The sequence below is a fragment of the Giraffa tippelskirchi genome, chromosome 8, assembly GCF_054371585.1.
Source record: "Giraffa tippelskirchi isolate mGirTip1 chromosome 8, T2T-mGirTip1v1.2.pri, whole genome shotgun sequence".
Lineage (NCBI taxonomy): Eukaryota > Metazoa > Chordata > Mammalia > Artiodactyla > Giraffidae > Giraffa > Giraffa tippelskirchi.
Window position 1 is genome coordinate 125456225 of NC_137282.1, and position 24443 is coordinate 125480667.

Here is a 24443-nt window from a genome sequence, read left to right on the forward strand (position 1 = left end):
TTATCTAACCAGGGCCTTGTTGATGGACATCTAACTTTTCAGATTTTTGCCCTTTCTTTCAAATACTGCTTTAATGAAAAACCGTGTGTATACATCCTTTTGCACACCTGTACCTATAACTGTTGGATAAATTCCCATGCTGTATTAAAGAGTATATACATATGGGATTATGGTGGACACTGCAAAATTGCCCTCAGTAGCTATTGTTCCAATTTATATATACTGGTTCGGAAGACCCCTTTAGGAGGGCATGGCAACCCAGTTCAGTATTCTTGTCTGGAAAATCCCAAAGGACAGAGGAGCTGGGCGGGCTACAATCCATGGGGTCACAAAGAGTCAGACACGATTGAGTGACTAAGCACAGCACAAGGTATGATAGTTCCTATTTATCCATATTCATGCCTAAGCTAAGAGTTTTCCATCACTTGGATTTTTACAAATCAACAAGTAATAAAAGGTATCAGAGTGACACTTGATTTGAATTAATTTAAAAAAATTTTTATATAATTTTGTTGTTGATGTTCAGTTGCCCAGTCTTGTCCGACTCTGCAAGCCCATGGATTGCAGGACTCCAGGCTTCACTGTCCTTCACCATCTCCCAAAGTTTGCCCAAGTTCATGTCCATTGCATTGGTGATGCCATCTCATCTTCTGACACCCTCTTCTCCTTCTGCCCTCAGTCTTTCCCAGCACCAGGGACTTTTCCAGTGAGTCAGCTATTTGCATCAGATGACCAAAATACTGGAGTTTCAACTTCAGCACCAGTCCTTCCAATGAGTATTCAGGGTTGATTTCCCTTAAAATTGACTGATTTGATCTCCTTGCTGTCCAAGGCACCCTCAGGAGTCTTCTCCAGCACCACAGTTCGAAGGCATCAATTCTTCAAGACCGCCTTCTTTATGGTCCAGCTCTCACAACCGTATGTGACAACTGGGAAAACCATAGCCTTTACTATATGGACATTTGTCGGCAGAGTAATATCTCTGCTTTTCATCACACTATCTAGGTTTGTTAAAGCTTTCCTGCCAAGAAGCAAACATCTTCTGATTTCATGGCTGTAGTCACCATCCACACTGATTTCAAAGCCCAAGAAAAGGAAATCTGTCACTACTTCCACCTTTTCTCTTTCTATTTGCGATGAAGTAACAGGGCTGGATGCCATGATCTTAGTTTTTTAATATTCAATTTTAAGCTGGCCCTTTCACTCTCTTCCTTCACCCTCATCAAGAGGCTCTTTAGCTTCTCTTCGCTTTCTGCCATTAGAGTGGTATCATCCGCATATCTGAGGTTGTTGATGTTTCTCCCACTTATCTTGATTCCAACTTGTAACTCATCCAGCCCAGCATTTCTCATGATGTGCTCAGCGTGCAGATTCAACAAACATGATGACAGCAGACAGCCCTGTTGTACTCCTTTCTCAGTCTTGAACCAATCAGTTGTTCCATGCAGGGTTCTAACTGTTGCTTCTTGACCCACATACAGATTTCTCAGAAGACAGGTAAGATGGTCTTATATTCTCATCTCTTTAAGACCTTTCCACAGTTTATTATGTTCCACAAAGTAAAAATATTTGGTGTATTCAATGAAACAGAGGTAGATGCTTTTTTGGAATTCTCTAGCTTTCTCTATGATCCAGCGAACGTTGGCAATTCAATTTCTAGTTCCTCTTCCTTTTCTAAATTCAGCTTGGACATCTGGAAGTTCTTGGTTCGCATGCTGCTGAAGCCTAGCATGCAAGATTTTAAGCATGACCTTACTAGCATGCGAGATGAGTGCAATTGTCTGACAGTTAGCACATTCTTTAATACTACCTTTCTTGGAAATTGGGATGAGGATTGACCTTTTTCAGTCCTGTGGCCACTGCTGGGTCTTGCAGATTTGTTGACATATTGAATGTAACACCTTGATGGCATCATCCTTTAGGGTTTTTAATAGTTCTACTGGAATTCCATCACATTCACTAGCTTTATTAACAGCAGTGCTTCCTAAGGCCCACTTGACTTCGCTCTCCCCAAAGTCTGGCTCTGGGTGGGTGACCACACCGTTGGAGTCATACGGTTCATCTGGATCTTTTTTATACAGTTCTTCCATGTATTGTTGCCATATCTTCTTGGTCTCTTCAGCATCAACTAAGTCTCTACCATTTATGTCCTTTATTGTGCCCATCTTTGGGCAAAATGTTCCCTTGATATCTCCAATTTTCCTGAAGAGATCTCTAGTCTTTCCCCTTCTATTCTTTTCTTCTAGTATTATACATTGTTAATTGAAGAAGGCCTTTTTGTCTCTCTGTGCTGTTTTTTGGAAATCTGCATTTAGTTGGATACACCTTTCCCTTTCTCCCTTGCTTTTCACTTCTCTTCTTTCTTTAGCTATTTGTAAGGTCTCCTCAGATGACCACTTTGCCTTCTTGCTTTTCTTTTTCTTTGGGATGGTTTTGTTCGCTGTTTCCTTTACAATATTATGGACCTCCATCCATAGTTCTTCAGGCACACTGTTTACAAGTTCTAATCCCTTGAATGTATTCATCACCTCCACTGAATATTCATAGAGGATTTGATTTAAGTCATACCTGACTGGCCTAATGGTTTTCCCTGCTTTCTTTAGTTTAATCCTGAATTTTGCTATGAGAAGCTGATGATCTGAGCCACAGTCAGCTCCAGGTCTTGTTTTTCCTGATTGTATACAGCTTCTCCATCTTTGGCTACAAAGAATGTAATCAATTTGATTTTGGTATTGGCCATTTGGTAATGTCCATGTGTAAAGTCATCTCTTGTGTTGTTGAAAAAGTGTATTTGCTATGACCAGTGCATTCTCTTGGCAGAATTCAGTCAGTCTTTGCCCTGCTTCATTTTGTTTGCCAAGGCCAAACTTGGCCTGTTCCTCCAGATATCTCTTGACTTCCTACTTTTGCATTTCAATCCCCAATGATGAATAGAACATCCTTTTTTGGTGTTAGTTCTAGGAGGTCTTCTAGGTCTTCATAGAACTGATTAACTTAAGTTTCTTCAGCATTGGTGGTAGGGGCATAGACTTGGATTACCGTGATGTTGAATGGCTTGCCTTGGAAATGAACCAAGATCATCGTGTCATTTCTGAGGTTGCACCCAAGTACTGCATTCCAGACTCTTTTTGTTGATTATGAGGGTTACTCCATTTCTTCTATGGGATTCTTGCCCACCGTCGTAGATATTAAATACATTTAACAGTAGAATTAAATTCGCCCGTTCCCATCCATTTTAATTCACTGATTCCTAAGATGTCAATGTTTATTCTTACCATCTCCTGTTTGACCATGTCCAATTTACCTTGATTCACGGACCTAACAGTCCAGGTTCCTATGCAATACTGTTCTTTGCAGCATCGGATTTTGCTTGTATCACCCAACACATCCACAGCTGAGAGTCATTTCCTCTGATCCAGCCCTTCGTTCTTTCTGGGACTGTTAGTAGTTCTGCTCTGCTCTTCCCCACTAGCTTATCGGACACCTTCAGACCTGGGGGACTCATCTTTTGGTGTCATATCTTTTTGTCCTTTTATACAGTTCATGAGGTTCTCATGGCAAGTATACTGGGGTGGTTTGCCATTCCTTCCTCCAGTGGATTAGGTTTCTATAACTTTTTCTTTCTTTCTTTCTTTTGGGTTGTGCTCGGTCTTCATTGCTGCGTGGGCTTTTCTCTGCCTGCAGTGAACAGGGGCCACTGTCTAGCTATGGTGCACTGGCTTCTCATGGCAGTGGTTTCTCTTGTTGTGGAGCACAGACTCTAGGGTGCATGGGCTTCAGCAGCTGTGGTTCCCAGGCTCTACAGCACTGGCTCGGGAGTTATGATACATGGGCTTAGTTGCTCCGCAGCATGTGGGATCTTCCCAGAGATATTGAACCCATGGCTCCCGCATTGGCAGGAGAATTCTTTACTACGGAGCCACCAGGGAAGCCCTGAATTAATTTTATTATGAATGAGGATGAGTATTTTTTCTTATGTTTAAAGGATATTTAGTTTCTATTTGTACTTTTCTATTGAGTTGACGGTCATCTAATGATTGTTCTATAGGAGCTTTTTATATATTATATTCAATACCTTTTTAAAAATCAGGTTTACTGAAGTATAAATTACACACAATAAGGTTCACCTTTTAGTGGAGCTGTCCCTTTTATGTGGAAGGCCTTCTAGCTGGGGGTTTGACATACTTGATGCTTTGCAGTACTTATTTGAATAAATCAGCACACACAGGCAGTGTGCTCAATGGAAAGAACGGAAGCAGTGGACTCTGACTATCAGAATTCACACCCTGTCTTTGCCATGTATTAAAAAGGTGTTTTGGGGACTTCCCTGGTGGTCCAGTGGCTAAGACTCTGTGCTCCCAATGCAGGGGCCCTGGGTTCAATCCCTGGTCAGGGAACTAGATCCCATATGCTTCAATAAGACCTGGTGCAGTCAAATAAATAAATAATTTAAAATAAAAAATAAAAAAATAAAAAGGTGTTTTGTTTGGAAAACATCACCTCTTTGGGTATCAGTTTCCTTAATACCAAAAATCTTCAAAATCAGATCGCATCAGAGAATATAATGGAAGCACAGTGTTTAGTGATGACAGAGTCTAGGTGCTTAGTAAATATTAGCTTCCCCTTTCTCCAGTAAAAGCCAAGTCTCTAAAAACAAGCCCAGGGGTGGCAGAATGGAGTGAGTGAGTGAGTGAGTGAGTGAGTGAGTGTGTGTGTGTGTGTGTGATACTCTGAACCACGACCTTAGGTTCTGCTGGGATATTAAGCCACAAAGAGGCCACTTAAGTCTCTGTTTCCAGTTTTCCAGTTTGGCACCCCTAGGGTCAGAATGAAGGCTTCCTGTGCTAATAAAATGGGCTCACAGGGGAAATACCATATTTGTCTGAGGGAGGACATTCCATGAGTGAGTAATAACCCCATTTTAATAAGGAGCTACTCAGAACGACCCAGCCAAACCCGTTCTTCTGCCTTGGTGGTTAGAGCCCGACCCAGCTCCGTCCTGATACCATGGCTCATTGGTCCGACAGCCTTCAATTAATGAAGAGTTTCAAAAAAATAACATGTCTCTTGGGCCCTAAGACTTTGGGCTTTTCTATTCCCAGAAATGACCTTTGTTTATTGTGAGGGAAGCAAGACAATTAGTAATTATTAGTAAGAATTAGTAAGTAATTATTTCTGTCTCACTCCGCCAGATGACAACAGACGGATCCCGTAGGTGGCAGGTGGGCACCCTCACTGTCGTCCTAGTGTTGTTCTCACTTGCCCAGGATAGGTGGCAAAAACCTTGTCTCCACTAATCGGCCTTGGAAAGCAGGAGATTGCTTGCCTCCCAGTTGATTTTGTTAGGGGAAACACACTGACTAAAACTGCCCACTGTGCCCAGGTACCGTAGTAACCATTAGTGTTAGTTATTTTATGATAGAAGGTCCCTGTAAGGAACATGGAACTAACAAGCCACCACCAGCCAGAAGAATTTGGGAAAGGTCAAAAGGAGATGCCACGTGTCCTCCCACCTCCCAGCATCCTTCTTGTTGGCATCCACCCTGGCTGAGCAATGTGTGCACCACCAGGAAGGACCCTGAGTCAGAGCCACCGGCCAGAGGAGACCTGGAAACCAATCCCAGCACCACAAAACCCGAGACTGCGAGCCGCGTGGCAGGACAGTCCTCTGGGTTCCCATGCCCTCTTGCTCTCCACTCGGGTGCCCCTTTCCAGTCAAGTCTCTTTGTCAGCACGTGTGTCCCCTTGGACAATTCATTTCCCAGTGTTAGACAAGAGCCCCCTTTTGGGCCCTGGAAAGGGTCCCCCTTCCTGCAACAATTTCATTTTCAGGGTGGAGTAAGCTAAAGATAGGGTGAGGTCCCCAGATCTCACCTCCCTCCCACAACAGGTGCCCCTCCCACCAGTTGTTTTTACATCCGTCTGGGGAGCCTGCTGTGAACTTCCATAACTGGGGCCCTATGTTCTGCTGTTGTTTCCAAATAAAAGATCAAGTTTTATTGCAGCCAATTAAGCTGACTGTGCTCTTTTCTCCTTGGGGTCCTGGCGTGCAATGGCTGCAAACAGCAGCCTCTTTGGTAGTGTATGTAGCCTGTTGTCCATATGGATTGCCATTCATGATTGGCTGCCGTCTGCAATCAGGCCCTAGGCAGGTATGTGTGGTGCCTTGGAAAGCTTAGGGCACAGTGTCCATGGTCCACATTGGCCAAATCATAATGTCCATCCCACCAAGCTGCAGAACAAGAAGCGTGTTACTGACGCCCTCCACAGTCAGTTCAGTCGCTCAGTCATGTCTCTTTGCCACCCCATGCACTGCAGCACGCCAGGCCTCCCTTTCCATCACCAACTCCCAGAGCTTGTTCAATCTCATGTCCATTGTTGTGGCCACATGTTCCAGGAAACAGACTCACTCAGAAGGACAATGCAGATAGTGGAGTGCAGTTTATTACACCGGCGGGCCCAAGGCAGAGTCTCCTCTTAGCCAAGGACCCCAACCAGTTTTTGTGAAAACCTTATATACCCTAAGTGTATTTGCTCAAATCCACCTCCCCAAATTCCTTGAATCTAGTCTGGACAAGGTAAAAGAGAGATACGATCAAAGTTAACCCATGATTCACGTGTCATAAGCCTAGATAGTTAAACAGTGGACATTTATCAATAGGCCTGTGGTCATATCCCGATAAACATAATAGAATTTACGACTTTGTTCTGTTACAGAGATAATTAGCATATGTTTTTAGGTGACAGAGAGTCCACGTACAAGTCCTGAGGCTCTTTTATCCGGGGGGGTCTGGTTTTCCATTGGTATGCCATTTCCATAGACACTGGGCACAAAGTTCGGAGTCCACTGGGAGGGTGACCACGCATGTAGCCTAATGTTCGCAGCCTGGCCTAAGATGGAGTCCAGCTTTGTCTGTTTCCTCCTCACATTGCGTCAGTGATGCCATCCAACCATCTCATCCTCTGTTGTCCCCTTCTCCTCCTGTCTTCCATCTTTCCCAGCATCAGGGTCTTTTCCAAAGAGTCAGTTCTTCACATCAGGTGGCCAAAGTATTGGAGTTTCAGCTTCAGCATCAGTCCTTCCAATGAATATTCAGGACTGATTTCCTTTAGGAATGACTGGTTTGATCTCCACAGGCCAAGTTCAAATTCCCTGACTGCCAGAAGACCCGAATCTCTAAGAAGTGGGGACTTACTAAATTTAATGGGGATGAATTTGAAAACATGGCAGGAAAGTGGCTCATCCCAGATGGCTGTGGGGTCAAATACATCTCTAATCATGGGCCCCTGGACAGATGGGGGGCCCTGCACTCCTGAGCGCCTTGGTGCTGGTCCCCTCCTTACTCATGCCCACCAATAAATCCTACTTTCCTATTCTAAAAAAGAAATCAAGTTGTAGCTTTCTGAGTCCACTTAACCATAATGAGGTCTCAGTTCAAAGAGAAGTTAAGGGGCAAGGTCACAATGGTAGACCTTCCCCAGCGAGGCATCCAAGGACGTACAGCTCAAAGTGCACAGGCAAGTCCACCTCAGGATTCAGTCCTTCCCCTGCACTTCGGGGCCCTGAGTTCTGGCAGTGGAACAAAGAATTGCAGGTTGTGAAGAGTGCCTAGTAGAAGACTCAGCAGCCAGTGAGGGTTGTGAGGTAAGGTTGAAGTCTCTTACTGGAGGGAGAGGGAAAATACCTCTGAGTTCCACAGGTCATCTCTTATGTGGCTCAGAAGTGGCCTGGAAGGATTTCTGGATGTGGAATTCACGAGCTCTGAAGTTTTAGTACCCTTTCTCATTACTGTCAGTGCCAATACTATCGATCAATTGCTGTAGGCTTACCATGTACTCGGTGCTTTACGAAAATTATCTCATTCACTCCTCACAGCCACAACCCTATGAAGTAGGTACTATTACTGTCCCCATTTTACAGATGAGGAAGTGGAGACAAAGAAAGGTCAAGCAACTTCCCCAGAGTCAAAGCAATAAGCAATTTGGATTTAGAAGCTTTGTTCATTACCACTACACCATACTACTTCTTCATGAATATTCTTACACCTTATAATGCTGTAATTATCTGTTGAAGTCTTAGCTCCTACTTTAAACTTGATGGTGGCACTGTGTGTTATTTATTTCCTCATTGATAGTGGACAATACAGACCTGAACATCAAGTGAGTGCTCACTAAATGTTTCTTGAATAAATACTGAATAAGTGAGTATTACCTACTGTAATGCCTTAGCATGGGGAGTGGGAGAGTGGGGAGGGGAGGTATAGGTTGCTAAGGCACTAATGACTCTAGTCCTCTGGTAGTGAAAGTGGAAATTGCCACCTTAAACTGGCATTTTCTTTGATGTGGGCTTTGCAAACTGGCCTAGATATGACTAACAGTGGCAGCTGTACATACCGTTCTTGGCCCAGAATGCTTCCTCGTACTTCTTTGAAGAGTATTTCCCCAACTCTTGAATCTTCCTCCGTCGCTTCCTGAAGTGTGAGTGGCACTGTTCTTTCTTTATTTGTGACTGTGCTGGGTCTTGGCTGCTGCATATGGGCTTTCTCTAGTTGTGGCAAGTGGGTGCTACCCTTCGTTATGGTCTGTAGGCTTCTCATCCTGGTGGCTACTCTTGCTGTAGAGCACAGGCTCTAGCATGTGGGCTTTCCTAGTTCAAACTTATAAAAGCAAAGCTCCTTAACCCAGTAATTCCAGTTCGAGAAATTTATCCTACAAATATATTTGGATATGTGGCATTTAACCATGTATGGCAGCATCCTGTAATAGCCAGACAGGAAACAATTTATGCTCATCAATTTGTTGTTGTTGTTCAGTCACGAAGTTACATCTGACTCTTTGTGACCTCAAGGACTGCAGTATGCCAGGTTCCTCTGTCCTTCACTATCTCCTGGAGTTTGCTCAAATTCATGTCCATTGAGTTGATGACACTATTTAACCATCTCATCCTCTCCTGCCCCCCCTTTACCTATTGCCCACAATCTCTCCCAGCATCAGGGTCGTTTCCAGTGAGACAGCTCTTCGCATCAGGTGGCCAAAGTATTGGAGCTTCAGCTTCAGCATCAGTCTTTCCAATGCATATTCAGGGTTGGTTTCCTTTAGGATTGACTGGTTTGATCTCCCTGCAGTCCAAGGGACTCTCAAGAGTCTTCTCCTGCACTGCAATTCGAAAGCATCCATTCTTCGGCGCTCAGCCTTCTTTATGGTCCAGTTCTCACATCCGTACATGATCACTGGAAAAACCATAGCTTTGACTATATGGACTTTTGTTGGCAAAGTGATGTCTGCTTTTTAATATGCTATCTAGGTTTGTCACAACTTTCCTTCCAAGGAGGAAGTGTCTTTTAATTTCGTGGCTGCAGTCACTGCAGTGATTTTGGAGCCCAAGAAAACAAAATGTTCCTCAATAGAGGATTTAATAAATTGAGATACATTCATGCAATGAAATACTACATCTGTGCTCAGTCACTTCATTCGTGTTCAACTCTTTGCAGCCCTCTGTCCATGTGATTCTCCAGGTAAGAATATTGGAGTGAATTGCCATGTCCTCTTCACAATGAAATATTGTGCATTTTAAAAATAGAAACAGGAAACATATTTTATGATTGCACATGCATAGTCTGTCTCTGGAAGGACATGCAAGAAACTGGTAAGAGGGATGTGCCTGGGGAGTATACTCTTCTGTGGTTTTCTAATTTTGCACCATATGGTGACTCAAATGGCAAAGAATTGGCCTGCAATGCAGGTTCAATTCCTGGGTCAGGAAGATCCCCTGGAGAAGGGAATGGGAACCCACTCCAGTACTCTTGCTTGGAGAATTCCATGGATAGAGGAGCGTGGCAGGTTACAGTCCATGGAATTGCAAAGAGTCAGACACAACTGAGGGACTAACTTTAACTTTCATATGGTTACCTATTCAAAATTAAATAAGTAAAATTCATTTTAAGTGTAAAATAACCTTAAGAAAAACTGAAAAACATGGATGCATTGTAAAGTAGATTGCAAACATTGTGAGTTTTTAGAATATCCCAGAAAGAGTTCTAGGGCATTTCAAGCTCACTTGGGATTTTCACCAAAGATCTAGGGGAATGAGGGTAACAAATAAGCTCTCTTTGTTGCCCGTGGCACACAGAGGAAAACTGTGAAGAGCAATCCTTTACAAGATGATAGGGCCATAGGCAAGCTGTGAGGGAGATACCCCTTGGAACTAAGAGTTGATAGCTGGAAAAGAATTTCCAGACACAGAGTATTTCAGAAAGGAGTGAGCTTATTGAGAGCAGAGTGGAGACAACGTGGGTACTTTGAGCGCAGCGGGCTGACCTCCTGACAGACCAGGGAGAGTCGAAGGGACACTGTTAGAACAGTGGGCCTGCTCAAGGGAGAGTCGATGCTTTTCTTGGGTTGGTAGTCCATTTTTATAGTCTCAAGACAAAGAAAATTCCGACTGGAAGGGTGGCATTAGGTTAGGGTGCCATAGGGTGAGTACTGGGATAGGCATTTTTGCCTAATATGGGGTCAAGGAGCTGGCTATTAAGGATTAAGGGTGCTTTTAGCAATGGTTCGAGTGGGGTTCGGGCAGTTCCGTAAATGACCTTGGAGGTGGGGTCCATATCTGTGGCTTTGGTACAAGGCCTTGAACCTGTGATCTTGGGATAGGACTCCACAGTTAGGTCATCCTCTGAGTTCTGAAAGAGATCACTCTAAGTACTTATCTTTTGGATACTGACTTGTTTGCTGTGTCGGGTCTCAGTTTCGGTGTGCGAGTTCTAGAGCACAGGGGCTCAGGAGCTGTGGCACTCGAGCTCTCCAGCTGTGGCATGCAGGCTTCCCTGCATGTGGAATCTTAGTTCCCCAACCAGGGATCGAACCTGTGCCTTCTGCATTGGAAGGTGGATTCTTAACCACTGGAACACCATGGAAGTCTCAACTCTAAGTATTTAAAACTGAGAATTAGTTTATGTAGATGTTGGCAGGGATAAAAAGTGAAACAGAGAACAGTGGAGTAACCCAAAGATGAGCAATAGCAAGCAGTTACTGCCAGCCTTAAACTGAGAGGCAGAAGAAGGTCATGGTGTCACCATGGGGCTGGGATCACCTGCTGAAAGTTGGAGCCAGAGAGATAGGAGGAGAGAGCTTGAGGTTTGGGGGTGGGGATGGATCCTTTAGTCTGGGGCAGGATGAGGGTGGGGATACTCTGGCTTCTTCCTTGATCCATCCAATCTCCAGAAGTGTCTACCATTAAAGGGGCCCAGCAACTCAGTGTGGTGCCCAATCAGCACAGGAGTCCAGGACATGTAGCCTTTCCTTGTGTGGTCAGCCCCCCGCTGCCATACTGGAAAAAGCTGAGGAAGATCAGGAATGGATTTGAGGGTAAAACTGGCCCAGGATCATGACAGACAGGAAGGAGGAAAAAAATCAAAACATAACTCACAGATCTTTCCCTTCAAGAATAATCAACTCAGGCTGTCTGGATGAAGGTGCGTTAGTAGCACTGTAACATTAAGGCCCAGATAGTTTCCCCAAAATATTCTTTATAGCTGGTTTGTCCAAACTAAGATCTAACCCTGGACCACACACTACATTTGGCTACACTACATTTGGCTGCTATATCTCTCAAAAATATTTTAATGTAGAAAGACACTTTTTTTTTTTTTAACTTAAAAAGGCCAGTTGTTCTATATAGAATGTACCACCTTCTGAATCTGTTCACTGCCTTTTGCTTTCCTTTAGATCCTCTTGCCTATCCTACTACATACTTTATTAGATCCAGGTTAAGTATTTTTGGTAAAACTATATTATAGTTGATGGTGTCTATTAATGTTAGCCTCTGATCAGGAAACATATAATAGTTGATTGTTCCATACAAATGACGGTAAAATGAAGCACTGTACTAGGGGTGGTGAAAGCCTGACAACTTCATGGAGCAGTTAACTTTTAAGAACAGAAAATAATTTTTGTGGTATATTTAACCTTGTTAAAGCTCAGTTTCCTCGTCTGAAATATGAATAACAGTGTTGTTGAATAGATTAAATAAGTAATGCATTTAAACTGTGAATGAAAATGTTGCTTGCCACATTAGCAAACAAAAAATGTTGTACCATCAAGCCAGCAGCCACTGCAGGCACTCTCAGTGTGCACACTGAGTGGGTTCAGGGTGGAGAAAGGCAGGGTACTGGCCCTAGATAGTTAAGATGCATATTAGAGGAATAATTTCAATATGTCCAGACTCTTGCCTCTTCCCATACATAGAAAAGTGATAAATTCATTAACTTGAGATGTCTGGTTTTCTTTAATTACTTTCGATTTCTTTTTCTTTGCAAAACTCCTATATATTCTGGCTTCTCCCTTACCTCTTTCAAGCAGTCCCTCAGAGGCTGTCTTCTGGGTTTAAGCTCTGAATTTTGTCCAATAAATAAAACATAACTCTCAACTTTAAGGCTGTGCTTTTTTTTTCAGTCAACAAAAGCACCTAGGACATAGTCAACTTTCAAATAAAGCACCAATTATTATTATTTTGGTTGCAACTGCACCATTGATGAATATGGAGCAAAAGAAGCAAGAGCTTCTCCTTCCAATTCCTAACACTATTTCCCTTTTCTGAAAGAAGGGTCTGGTCATTTCTGAGTCTGATACACCAGGCAGAAAGTTTGGCCTTGATACTAGCACAGGTTATACCTATGGACAAGCTTTTTTTTTTTTGCCAGATGCTTGGCTCAGTTCTCCTACCAGGACTTGAACCTGGGCCATGGCAACGAAAGCCCAGAATCCCAACCACTAGGCCACCAGGGAACTCCCTGGACAAGGGACTTTTTTTTTTTCGGTTTTCCGGTGCATACCAGAAAAACCTGCTAGACAATTTCTAAAAGAGTTGTAACACTGGACAAGTGACGTGTAATAGTTTCCTCCTATGTAAAGATAACTTTCATTTGTGGAGGGCTTAGTATGCACATTGTAGTGAATTCTGTACAAAATTTCCACATCTAATTCATCCTGACTCCACAAGTAAGAACTATTATCCATATTTTGCAGATGAGGAAACTGAGGTTCAGGAAGTATAATAAGTTACTTATATGCTACTGCATTATAAGTAGCATATGCAGCATAGCTAAGAAGCAGCGACCGGATTTGAAACTGGGGATTCTACCTCCTCCAGGGGTTAATGAGTTCACAAACAGACGGTATGTAAACTGGCTTGCGCCTGGATTTCTTGCTTTAAGAAACCTATCATTTCTCAGTTGTCACTTTGTCAGGAAGCTTTCTCTGTCTTATTCCAAATTAGACTCTTTCATGCTTCATTCCCTCCCTCCCTTACTGTATTGCAACTTGACCCCATCTAACCCACTACCTACTAACTTTATGGTCTTCCCCAACTCGAATATCAACTCCACGAGGGCAAGGATCTTTGCTTGTTTTGTTCACTGCTGTCTTCTCAGCGTTTATACCAGGGTGAACATACTTCCGGGAGGGTCGAGAATCTCGGCTTCGAGATCGACTTCTGAACCTCGCCGCGACTCTCGGTAACCCCCTTACCGCCCGCATCTAGGAGAAGAGACGAGCAGGACAAGCCCCCCCAGCCCACGACGCGATTACCGCCTGCGCAACGCAGCTGGAGGATTGGCTGACTGGGATTGGATTTCTGAAGGCGTGTTTGACTCGTCATTTCCGCTGCGTCGGCGCTGACTGAGCGCGTCACTTCCAGGCGGCGCGGAACGGAGTTGCTAACGGCCTGTGGAGCAACATGCCTAAGTGAGTGGGGGCCTGTACTTGGGTGTTCGCGGCCACGGTTACTAATGGTCTCCCTGCGGGAGAACGCAGAGCGGGTTCTGGCTCCGGTAGCCTTTGGGGGAGCGAGCGGCTCAGGGGAAGAAGGATGACCCGGATTTCTCGTTACTCCTTTAGGAGTGCGGGGGTCGAATCCGCAGAGGCAGCCTAAAAGCTTGACTTGTGTCAGGACGTTTTGTTTGATGTCTTCATATTGTGAATACGTGTTTTAATTTATTTTATATTTCGCCTTCAGTGAACAGCAGCTTGGATGGGCATCTATTAACTTGTCATCTTCTCCTTTTTTCTCTACCCCGCTCCTTTTTACAGATTTTATTGTGACTACTGCGACACATACCTGACCCATGATTCTGTAAGTAGTGTTTCTTTTCAGTTTCAAAAACCCTATGCCTGCCATTTGCAACAACGTGGATGGACTTAGAGAGTATTATGCTTAGTGAAATAAGGTTGTCAAAGAAACATACTCTCTGTTATCACTTATACGTGGAAGCAAAAAAAATAAAGCAAAACAGATGAATATAACAAAACAAACAGACTCACTGATAAAGAGAAAAAGTAGTGGTTACCAGTAAGGAGAGAGAAGTGGGGAGAGGCAAGGTAAGGTAAGGGTTTAAGAGTTTTAAACTACTATGTATAAAATAGATAATTGTACAACTGAAGGGAAATATCGCCATTATTTTGCAACTTTAAATTTATTTGTAAATTGTATGGCCTGTGAATTATAGCTCAATAAAACTGTTACCTTTTTTTTTTAATAAAAGGAAACCTAAGCAAAGCCTTGTATGCGATAAATTAGATTTAAAAAAAATTTTGTAATTTCTGCTTTTCATCTCGCTAAGGTTTGAGGGCTACTGCTTGAAGAAGCTACTTGGGGTGTTCGTTTTTCCACCCTTCCTGAAGCTGGATTTATAATTTAAAATTGATCTTCCATCAGTCAGTGTTTTCAGTGGAGACCCAACATAGTAAAAGCTTTAGCAAGTTTAAAGATGAAGAAAAAAGTCTGTGACAAGTAAAAACTCTAGGAAAATGTCCTGAGGTTCTAATATTTGTTTGTGTCAAGGGTCTCAAATGTTTGACAGACTAAATTGGAAGGAAATGCCTACATTTTGAGAAGAGCATTTTGATTAAAAAATAATTAACAGATAATAGTAGCAACAACTAAGATCGAATATTGTGTGTCAGGCAGTGTTCCAAATGCTTTACAGTATCATTTTGTTTAATGCTCATGATAATCCTGTGAAGTTAGTATTATCTCCCATTTTACAGAGAGGGAAACTGAGGTAGTGTGGATAAATAACTGGATGTTACGAAACCATTAAATTGTGTAGAGGTGGAAGATGAGCCAAGCAGTCTAACTCCAAAGCTTCTATGCCAGCAGCTCTCAAATTTTTTGTTTCATGGTCCCTTTACACTCTTAGAAATTACTGGATGGTAGGTTAAATGATTTTTCTCCATTAAAATTTTCTGTATTTGAAGTTACTTAAAAATATTAATTCATTTAAGGTAATGATAACAGAAATAATACTTTAAAAGTGAAAAACAGCTATTTTCCAAAACAAAATATTTAGTGTGGAGAATGGCATTTTAACCTTTTTGGACTCTTCTGTAACATCTGACTTAATTGTCTTCTACTTTAAATCTAAATCTGTCACACTTCGTTTTGGTTGAAGTATATGAAGAATCCAACCTCACATGTATGTAGGATCCAGGAGTACTTTAATATCGTTTTGAGACATTTGTGGATATTCTTTAATATTCTTGTATTACTGCACCAAAACTCAACAGATAGTTGCAGTGTGGAATCTAAACCATGTCAAGTGCTCTTAACATTAAAACTCACTGGTCTGTCTTGCCCTCTGAATAGTGTCTGTGAGCCACACCTTGAGAACTGCAGCTCTCAACTGTTTTAATCAGAGACCTGATTAAACCAGAATTCAATCGTGATGTCATCATGAACAGTAGCTGCAAGAAGTTAACTGATTTCTCTGTTGTCAGTTCATTTGGAATTCTAACATATGGTCAGCTGTAATTCAGCATTAATAGATTTGTGGAATATGTATTTCTTCCTCCTAAAGAAATAATAGTTGTAAATATTATATTATTACAGATTGGAGGAGACCTCTCAGTCATTTGGTATTAGTAGTAGCTTGCCTACAGAGCTCGGTCTTTTTTGTTTTTGTGTCCCTAACCCCCTCTCTAGGTCAAACCCTTCGTCGTAATTTTCTGAAGTTTGTGTGGGAGGCTACGCCTTTCCACCCTTCTCCAGTGCTATTTTGTCATATACTCACTCTGCTTGCTAATGCTAGAATTCAGAGATTGGAAAAGTCTCTCTTTATAATAAATATCTCTTTATAAGACATGTCAGGAATCTCTATAATACTGTTTTCTAACAAGATACCTTGTGAAAATAAGTTTCCACGGTGACTGAAGCAGTCCCTGTGGTAGACTTTGAAATGTATAGAAGGTTCAGTGCTCTTTTTGCTTGTTGTTAGGCATGATTTTGTTATTAGGCTTAAGGCATCATTGTGGTATTAGTGTAAGCAGTGACTGGAAGGCAGGGAATGGTATTAATATTTTGAGATATACACCAGTTTCTGAGATACACACAGTTTCTGCTCACATGACAGTAGTCATATCTGCTACGGCTGAAGCAATCATGTGAAGAGAGGTAGGAGGGAGGAAGGCAGTCATGCTGCTAAGTCACTTCAGTCGTGTCCGACTCTGTGCAACCCCATTAGATGGCAGCCCACCAGGCTCCGCCGTCCCTAGGATTCTCCAGGCAAGAACACTGGAGTGGGTTGCCATTTCCTTCTCCAGTGCATGAAAGGGAAAAGTGAAAGTGAAGTCGCTCAGTCGTGTCCGACTCTTAGCGACCCCATGGACTGCAGCCTACCAGGCTCCTCCGTCCATGGGATTTTCCAGGCAAGAGTACTGGAGTGGGGTGCCATTGCCTTCTCCGAGGCAGTCATGAGGTACATGTGAATGAGATCTGGATTCCAGGCCTTGGTTTGCTACTTACCATGTGTTTTGAGACACATCTTTAGGCATAAATAGAGGATGATAACCTCTATTTTAAAAATCAAATCAACTTTATTGAATTACATATATTCAGTTAAATGCATATATTTTAAGTGTACAGTTTGATGATTTGTCAGATGATTACAGCTTGCTGTATGCATCAAGACATAGAACATTTCCATCACTCCGGAAGGTTCTCCTGTGCTTTTTTGTCGTGAGTCCCTGTGCACCCTGACCCTGACTGATCTGGCTTTTATGACTAAAGATCTTTATTACTGATTTTAAACTTTATATGAATGGAGGCTTACATACTCTGTATGTTTGATTTCTTTTGCTCAGCATGGTTTTGAGATTTGTCTGTCTTGCATATATCAGCAATTCATTCTTTCTGATTAGTATTTCTCTGTACTGGGCACATGTGGTCTTGCGGAGATTGAGGCACTACTTGTAAAGTACGAAGCATGGTGTCTGACATGTAGTAAAAGTTAAATAAATGTTAACTTAAAACAAATGATTAAGTGTGTGAAGTTTATCTTATGTCAGTTTTATTTCAATAAAACTGTTAGATGAGCTAAAGGTCTGTGAGGGATTCACATAGAGTCTGTATTCTAGACCTGTGGTCCTTTAAAAGACCATATTTCCATAAACTGTTATTTAAATGTATGTAAGCTATATTGTTTTTGCATAGAATAACCTAAGAAAGGGCACTAAAATGATGCTGTGTTTTAGATTAGTGGATTGCAAACTTTTTCTTCACATGTCAGATTGTAATTATTTTATGTTTGTGGGCCATACAGTCTTTGTTGCAGTTACTCAACTCTGCTGTTGTAGAGAGAAGACGTAGACTATCCATAAACAAACGAACACCTCTGTGTTTCAGTACTTCTTTTCCACAAAATCAGGTGGCTGGCTCATGGCCCATAGTTTTCTGACCCCTGGTTTAGATAATAAATAGAGTAGGTAAATTACCACAGTACATAGCTGGAAAATGTTTTTAGTGATGCTTTGGCATGCAGCTAAAGCTGCTAAAGGTAGTGAGGCTACCTACAAAAAGGTAAGACTTCAGAGAATTTCTGGTTTCGGATTATATTTTTCTTTGACTGATAACTACCTTTTTGTTTTACAGCCATCTGTGAGAAAGACACACTGCAGTGGTAGGAAGCACAAAGAGAATGTGAAAGACTACTATCAGAAATGGATGGAAGAGCAAGCTCAGAGCCTGATTGACAAAACAAGTATGTTGCAGTCTCCTGTTCTGGTGGGGTAGAATGGTCCCATTCTTTCTCGTCCCTGTGTCTCTGTTGTTTTTCAGAGAAGCAGCTCATTCTGAATGATAAATAGGGTCATTCTGATGTGCTGAATGAAAGAAGTGGAAGGTCGCTGGTTTCTTGGGGATATAGGAAAACATTAATAATTTTTGAGGTCAGAGCAATCAGATATTGGTTAGACTAGGAAGTTGGGTGGAGAAGAATGAGTAGTCTAATGTTTCTCTTCATGTGGACCAGACTTTGTAGCAAATTTATAACCTCCTTTATTGTGATTCGTAATGTTTAGATTGGTTTTCCTGTTACAGTAGGAAAAGGTGGAGGTGAGTTTGTAGTTCTCTTTGAAGAGTTTGGGAGACTTATTCTTCCTGTCCTGACAAAGATAACTGGTCACAAAGGAAGTAACTGATATAACAGAATAGTCTGGGTATGTTTTGGACTCTTGCCTTACATGCTATACTCATTTTGTTTAATTAGAACATTTTTGTTGTTTGAGGTGGTAAGGTACAAGGCACTGCCAGAAAGAGATACTGTGTTTTTATGTTTGATCATCCTAATATATCTGAAACATGGCCTTTTCTAGTTGTTCATCGTACCCACAGCTGGCAGGCAAAGGTGGACTTTGATCATGGTGTGTTTTGTTTTAAGCAAGACTGTCATGAAAAATTTTAAGCTCAGTAGAAGGAGAACTTTAAAGAAAGAACTTCCTGTGACTGCCATGCCTGAATCATTCAGCTGCAGCATTGTCTTGTTTATACCAAAGTTCTCTAACTTAACACTTTTGATATTTGGGGCCTGATAATTCTTTGTCAGGGGCTGTTCATGCGCTGTAGGCTGTTCAGCAGCAACTCTGACCTATACCCACTAGATGCCTGTAGCAGTTCCCAATATCTCCATGCACTGCCTGGTGTCCCTACAGGGACAAAATTGCCCCTTGTTGAGGGCCACCAGATACCTTCATCTACTTCTTTTCCCTTCCTGGATTATTAAGGGGCAAATCTCAGAAATTATCTCATCCGGGAAAAAAATTTTTCATTACATTTTGTGACTGAGCACAGATGAATTTACTCATCTTTACTCACCTTTAGCTGGTGAGTACTTAAAGTTGATTTTGACCATGGTGTTGTAATGTTAGATGAAAGATTTTTAGCGTGAAATAATGGGACCATTAAAGATTGAAAAGAAAGTGGTTATTTTAGTAATTAAATGGGTTGTTGAATTCTTATTCACTGTTGTTTTTGCTTACTCTCTCCAAAGCTGCTGCATTTCAACAAGGAAAGATACCTCCTACTCCATTCTCTGCTCCTCCTCCTGCAGGGGCAATGATCCCACCTCCCCCAAGTCTCCGTAAGTTTATAAAGTTTTTACCTTAATAGGTGTAACTGGGAAGATTATCCTTGATTTTGTTAGGTTATCTCACAGTAGGCTTTCAAATGCTCATCAGATGAATGTTGCTGTTGTTGTTGTTCAGTCACCCGGTCATGTCCGATCCTTTGTGACCCTGCGGACTGCAGCAAACCAGGCTTCCCTGTCCCTCACCATCTCCCGGAGTTTGCCCAAGTTCATGTCCGTTGCATTGGTGAATATATAGACAGTAATAGATGACAGCTTCAGTGGTATAATTTCTGAAATCTCTTTAGAGTTACACTCATTGCACTATTACTAGGTCTCAAGTGGGTCTGAGACAGATCCAGTGGAAAGCTCCAAATGTACCTGTGATTATGAGCTGATGTATAAAGAGGTATTGCTAAGGTATTAAATTATTTACTGCTGTGAATGTAATACTGGAGGACTGAAATAGCTGATAAACTCCTCAGTCTCTCTCCCAAATTTGTAACCCATCTAACACCAATATATATACCTTGAGAAAGACAAAAATTGCATAGTTAGGAGTAGGTCAAAGGACTCTTCTGTTTGGGAAGGTTTGTTGTTTCTGCAGAACAGACAAGTGGAGATGGAATAACTAGGCCTAAGTTCTTTGTCCCTCCTGTAGGGGTTCAGATTGAAATTGAACTCAGAGACCTAAATTCAGTCCTGTGAGTAATCATGAATATAAACACAGAGAAGTAGGCTAGACCACTAATGACCCACCAGTCCCTTCTTGGAATCTTGCCATCCTGGGACCTGATCAGGCTCACAGCAGCTTAAGGTCATCACTCTTCCCAGTCTGTCCCGACTGGCTGGCACTCAACTCCATTATTTTTAATAGTAGAATAGGCAGTGGTATGAATGTACATAATTAACCTCACCATTTTCTTATTGTTGGATATGTAAGTTGTTCCAGATTGTTGCTGTTGTATATGATACTGTCAGGAATATCTCTGGATATACATTATCATGTTTCCAAAGACTCTCTTAAAACTAGGTTTTGATTAAAAAAAAAAAGACCTGAAATTGAAATTAGATACTTGTAGCTTAAGATCATCAGTGTTTTTTTGTTTTTTTTTTTTTTAACAGGATAGAGTTTAAAATTTAAAACTGTTGGAATTTAACTTGGGAAACTTATCTTCACTTTACACTTCTGTCTGGGCAGGCTTGTTTTTAGTCATAAAGTAATTAAAGTTTTGTAGCCAGCTGATTTTTGTCAATCTGCTATTATAAAACAAATCATAAAAAGTTATAGAATTATTGCAGAATTTGGGCCAGATCATGAAGCCCTATTTCATTAAAAAGAGAAATTGTTAATATACAAGAATATATCAGTCTGAGGCCCATTTTTTATTTTCAGCGGGTCCTCCTCGCCCTGGGATGATGCCTGCACCTCACATGGGGGGCCCTCCCATGATGCCGATGATGGGCCCCCCTCCTCCTGGGATGATGCCAGTGGGACCTGGTAAGTTTGGGTCTCTTTCCTTCTTAGATGCTCCATTGTGTTCTAGCTTTCAATTTAAATAGAATTCTTAATTAGCTGTCTAAATGTACTGCAACAAATTACAGTTGGTGAATCTATAATAGTAAAAAGAAGTACTTGGTTTCTCAGTGTAATTGGATGGTATCCAAAGACCTTGTGCAACTGAAAGGAACGTAAGACTGCCTCTTTTGCCTTCTCCTCTGACCCTCCTGTCTCCTTGCCCCCTCCTGACTCGTGGCTGCTTATAGTGAGGAGAGGGGTAGACACACACTTAGGCTGCTGCTTTCCTCAGGTTTGGTTTGGAGCAGAACTGCCCCCCTGCTGCTAATTTAATCTTTCAGGTTAACTGTGTTAATTAATATTTATGGAAAAGGTCTTAGGCCTGGTAGTTTTTTATTCAGAAGGGGAAAAAAAAACTTATAACTCGAACATTTGATTTTAACATAAATGTACATTGATTTGTAGTTTTCTGATACGCGGTCAGGGCCTTGGCTTTGAGAATGAATCTACTGACTGGAACACCATATTTTTCTTGCATAAACCAGTTAAGCCACACTCATAATTCATCCTTTACCAACTTTAGTTTCATTTTTCTTTGAAGTAGTTGGGACCTTGTGAGGCAATTTAGTTCCTATTTTTTATGATCTTCTCACCTACCAAATTTGTGAGTACATTGGGGGGATGATTTGCCTGAGTCTTTCTTAGTAATCAGCATAGTTTTTACAGAAACAGTTCTTTTTCTGTATTCATATTTCATTGGTTTGCAGAATAAATTATTTAATTAGAGTACATACAACTGACATAAGCCTACACCCCAACTGGTAAGACAATATAGTAGTTTCCTGGTCAGAAGCGATCAGTATGCTTGATGTGGGTGTCATTTGGGGGGGGACGTTTAGAAAAGGAAAATTCCTGCCTTACTGGCTTGTAAATCCAGAACACAGTCTAAGTGATTCAGATGTCTTTTACATTCTTAAATCGGGGTCACAAATTCAGATTCCTAGAGGGGTTAGGGATGTGAATTGGGAAGTGCTTTGACTCATGTAAAGAAAGCTTCTAGAACTCAATGTCAACGTGTGCTTGACATTTGAGAATACAGGCTTGATGTTGCCAGTTTGCCTGAGTATTTTGTTGTTATTTTTAACCAGGATAAAATAATAAAGTTATGGGATTTCATTGAAAATAATCGAGTAGTTGGGGAGTGGGCAGGGGTAAGAATGGGTGGGGATAAGATAAAACAAAGTTGACTGCGGGTGGATAATTGTTGAAGCTGGTTGATGGGTACATGGATGTTCATTATATTCTTTTTACTCTGCTTGTATATGCTTGAACATTTCCACAATAAAATGATGTAAAAAGGAATACTTACTAGTTACAAGACATATTAGTTGCCAGTGCTGACAACTAATGAAAGTTTAATACACTATGGTGACCAAAGAAAACAAGTTTTCAGGGGCCTCATTTTTAGTCTTTGGTCTAGATCAGTTTCTTGTAAGAAAATGCTGAATACAGGTTATGTTATGGAGGGAGTTTTAATAAGATATTGAGAAGTTTAATATTTTCTGTTTCTGCTGAAATTTATCTTAAGATAAATTTTGTACCTGTTGGATTTTGTGTTTTTGCATATATTTGTGTTTTGCTTTTTGTGATAAGGCTATATTCAACTTTAAATATAGTTTTCTCTTGAACCATTATAAGCCTTTAATCAAAATGATTTAGTTGAAAATAAATAATTAGGTAAAATCTGATATTTAAAAAGAAGCTACGTAACATGAAAATTATGAGGCATAACAATATAATTAATATCGTGAACCCAACACCCAGCTGAGAAAGTGGAACATTACCAGTCCCATGAAGCTGCCTGTATTCCTCCCCAACCCTCACCTGTCTGCTTGCCCTCCCTTCCCTGGCTCATTTATTTGGCTGATTATATTAATGGGACACTTAAAAAATTCATTTATAGTTTCTGAAATGCATTAGAAAAATCAGATTTGTGTGTGTGTGCTAATTGTTATAAATCACATTATTGCCTATTATTTTTCTTGACTTGAGCTAAGTATGGTTACTAACAGGTTCTCAGCATGGGCCTCCTGCTCACCTTTCCTACAACTCCGAACAAACGCTTAGTGGTAAGATTGTCCTCTGTGCCTGTGTACATTCATGAACTAGCTCCTGGTTATATGGTGCATAGAAGTGATTAAAAGAGCTGACTGAGTAACATGTGACTTAGCTGTGAATTTCCCTGAGTGAGAAAAAAGGTCAATTTAGGGAACTGGTCCCTGGTGATTTCTGGAAAATAATCTATTAATAGTTTCCCCCTTACTATCATTAGATCATGATTCCCATATGGTTCTTGTGTTGACCTTTTTGTTTTTTGTTTGAGAATGTCTAAGTAATTTACAGATGTGATGATTTGTTGCATTTCTTCTGTCAAGTATGTCTTTTTTCCAGCATTTTGCAGGGGGGGCTACTTTTTTGTCTTTAAATGAAGTCCCATCAAGCTCTCCTAAGTAGTATTTTTGACTCTCTTTTTTTCTTTTTTGTTTTGCCTGCAGCTCCTGGAATGAGGCCGCCTATGGGAGGCCACATGCCAATGATGCCCGGGCCCCCAATGATGAGACCTCCTGCCCGTCCCATGATGGTGCCCACCCGGCCAGGAATGACCCGACCAGACAGATAAGGGGATTGGGGAGCCTCTTTATGTCAGTTTTACATTACTTGTGCTTCAATAGGAGATCATGGTGCTGTGACTCGGGATGTTTTCTAACTGCATGGCAAGGAAAACTTGTTCCCCCTTCTATCAGAGAGAATAGTTTTGGAGGGAAATAGTGGGACAGAAAAAACAATTTTCATTTGTATTGTGAAGTGTTAAAATAAAATTGTCAACTCTTTTAGTTAAAAATGTGTTCCCTTTTTTCTCCCTTCTGTGTTCTTTTTGTATTACGACAGATTCCTGTTGTCTTTCTGTAGCTCATTCTCCCTTCAGCATGCCCTCTGCCTGACGTTGTTTTCCCTTAGCTGTAGAATGGGTCCCTGTGGGTGCCTTGTCTTTATTTAGTAAAGTTCGCTTGTGCAAAAACTGGTAAATCCAACACTTGTAGAGCTTTTGGCGATTAAAATAATAAAGAGCACCTGGTTAATTTTTCACATTAATAATACTTTGTGTAGTAAGTGGACAATTTTAATTTAAAAGAAGCATAAACTTCTTTCATGCTGAAGTAGGGGAAAGGGCTTCACAGAGAGTGCATGTCAGCTTGCCAAGAATTGCCTTAACCTCAGCTTCACCTTTCACTCAGCTCCTCTTTTTCTTGCGCTTCATATAGAAAATTCTCTATTAGTAATAGAAAAATTAGGCAGATTTTCATGGTGAAGAAGTTATCTTGAGAATGTCATTTGTTATGTCACCAGGCTATAAAAGGAGGATATTTTCGGGGAGGCATCTAGAAAGTAAACCATTGCCACTGTTCAGCTTAGTGTAAAATCTAAACTCCTGTTTCATATTACAAGTGGGAGTAGACACTGTTATAACC

The 24443-nt window shown here is 41.3% G+C and overlaps 1 protein-coding gene and 2 non-coding genes across 3 annotated transcripts; 2 read left to right on the plus strand and 1 right to left on the minus strand.

The window, feature by feature from the left end:
- The first annotated feature begins 5999 nt into the window (after positions 1-5999).
- Positions 6000-6132, plus strand: LOC145519312 (small nucleolar RNA SNORA70). Its single transcript, XR_014063719.1, has one exon. It is a non-coding gene; the product is annotated as a small nucleolar RNA SNORA70 (small nucleolar RNA).
- A 6681-nt stretch (positions 6133-12813) lies between these two features.
- On the minus strand, positions 12814-12876 carry LOC145519302 (U7 small nuclear RNA). The gene has a single exon (XR_014063710.1). It is a non-coding gene; the product is annotated as a U7 small nuclear RNA (small nuclear RNA).
- An 825-nt stretch (positions 12877-13701) lies between these two features.
- Positions 13702-23815, plus strand: SNRPC (small nuclear ribonucleoprotein polypeptide C). Its single transcript, XM_081520093.1, has 6 exons — positions 13702-13743; positions 14089-14131; positions 17924-18032; positions 19320-19409; positions 20791-20895; positions 23469-23815. Exons 1-6 carry the CDS (start codon positions 13736-13738, stop codon positions 23591-23593), a joined length of 480 nt encoding a protein of 159 aa, XP_081376219.1. The 5' UTR covers positions 13702-13735; the 3' UTR covers positions 23594-23815.
- The last annotated feature ends 628 nt before the right edge of the window (positions 23816-24443 follow it).

Excerpts from the sequence above, each read along its gene's own strand:
- SNRPC (XM_081520093.1), top strand. Across the intron at positions 19,410-20,790 it reads CCCACCTCCCCCAAGTCTCC|CGGGTCCTCCTCGCCCTGGG; the intron begins GTAAGTTTATAA and ends TTTTATTTTCAG. Across the intron at positions 20,896-23,468 it reads GATGATGCCAGTGGGACCTG|CTCCTGGAATGAGGCCGCCT; the intron begins GTAAGTTTGGGT and ends TTTTGCCTGCAG.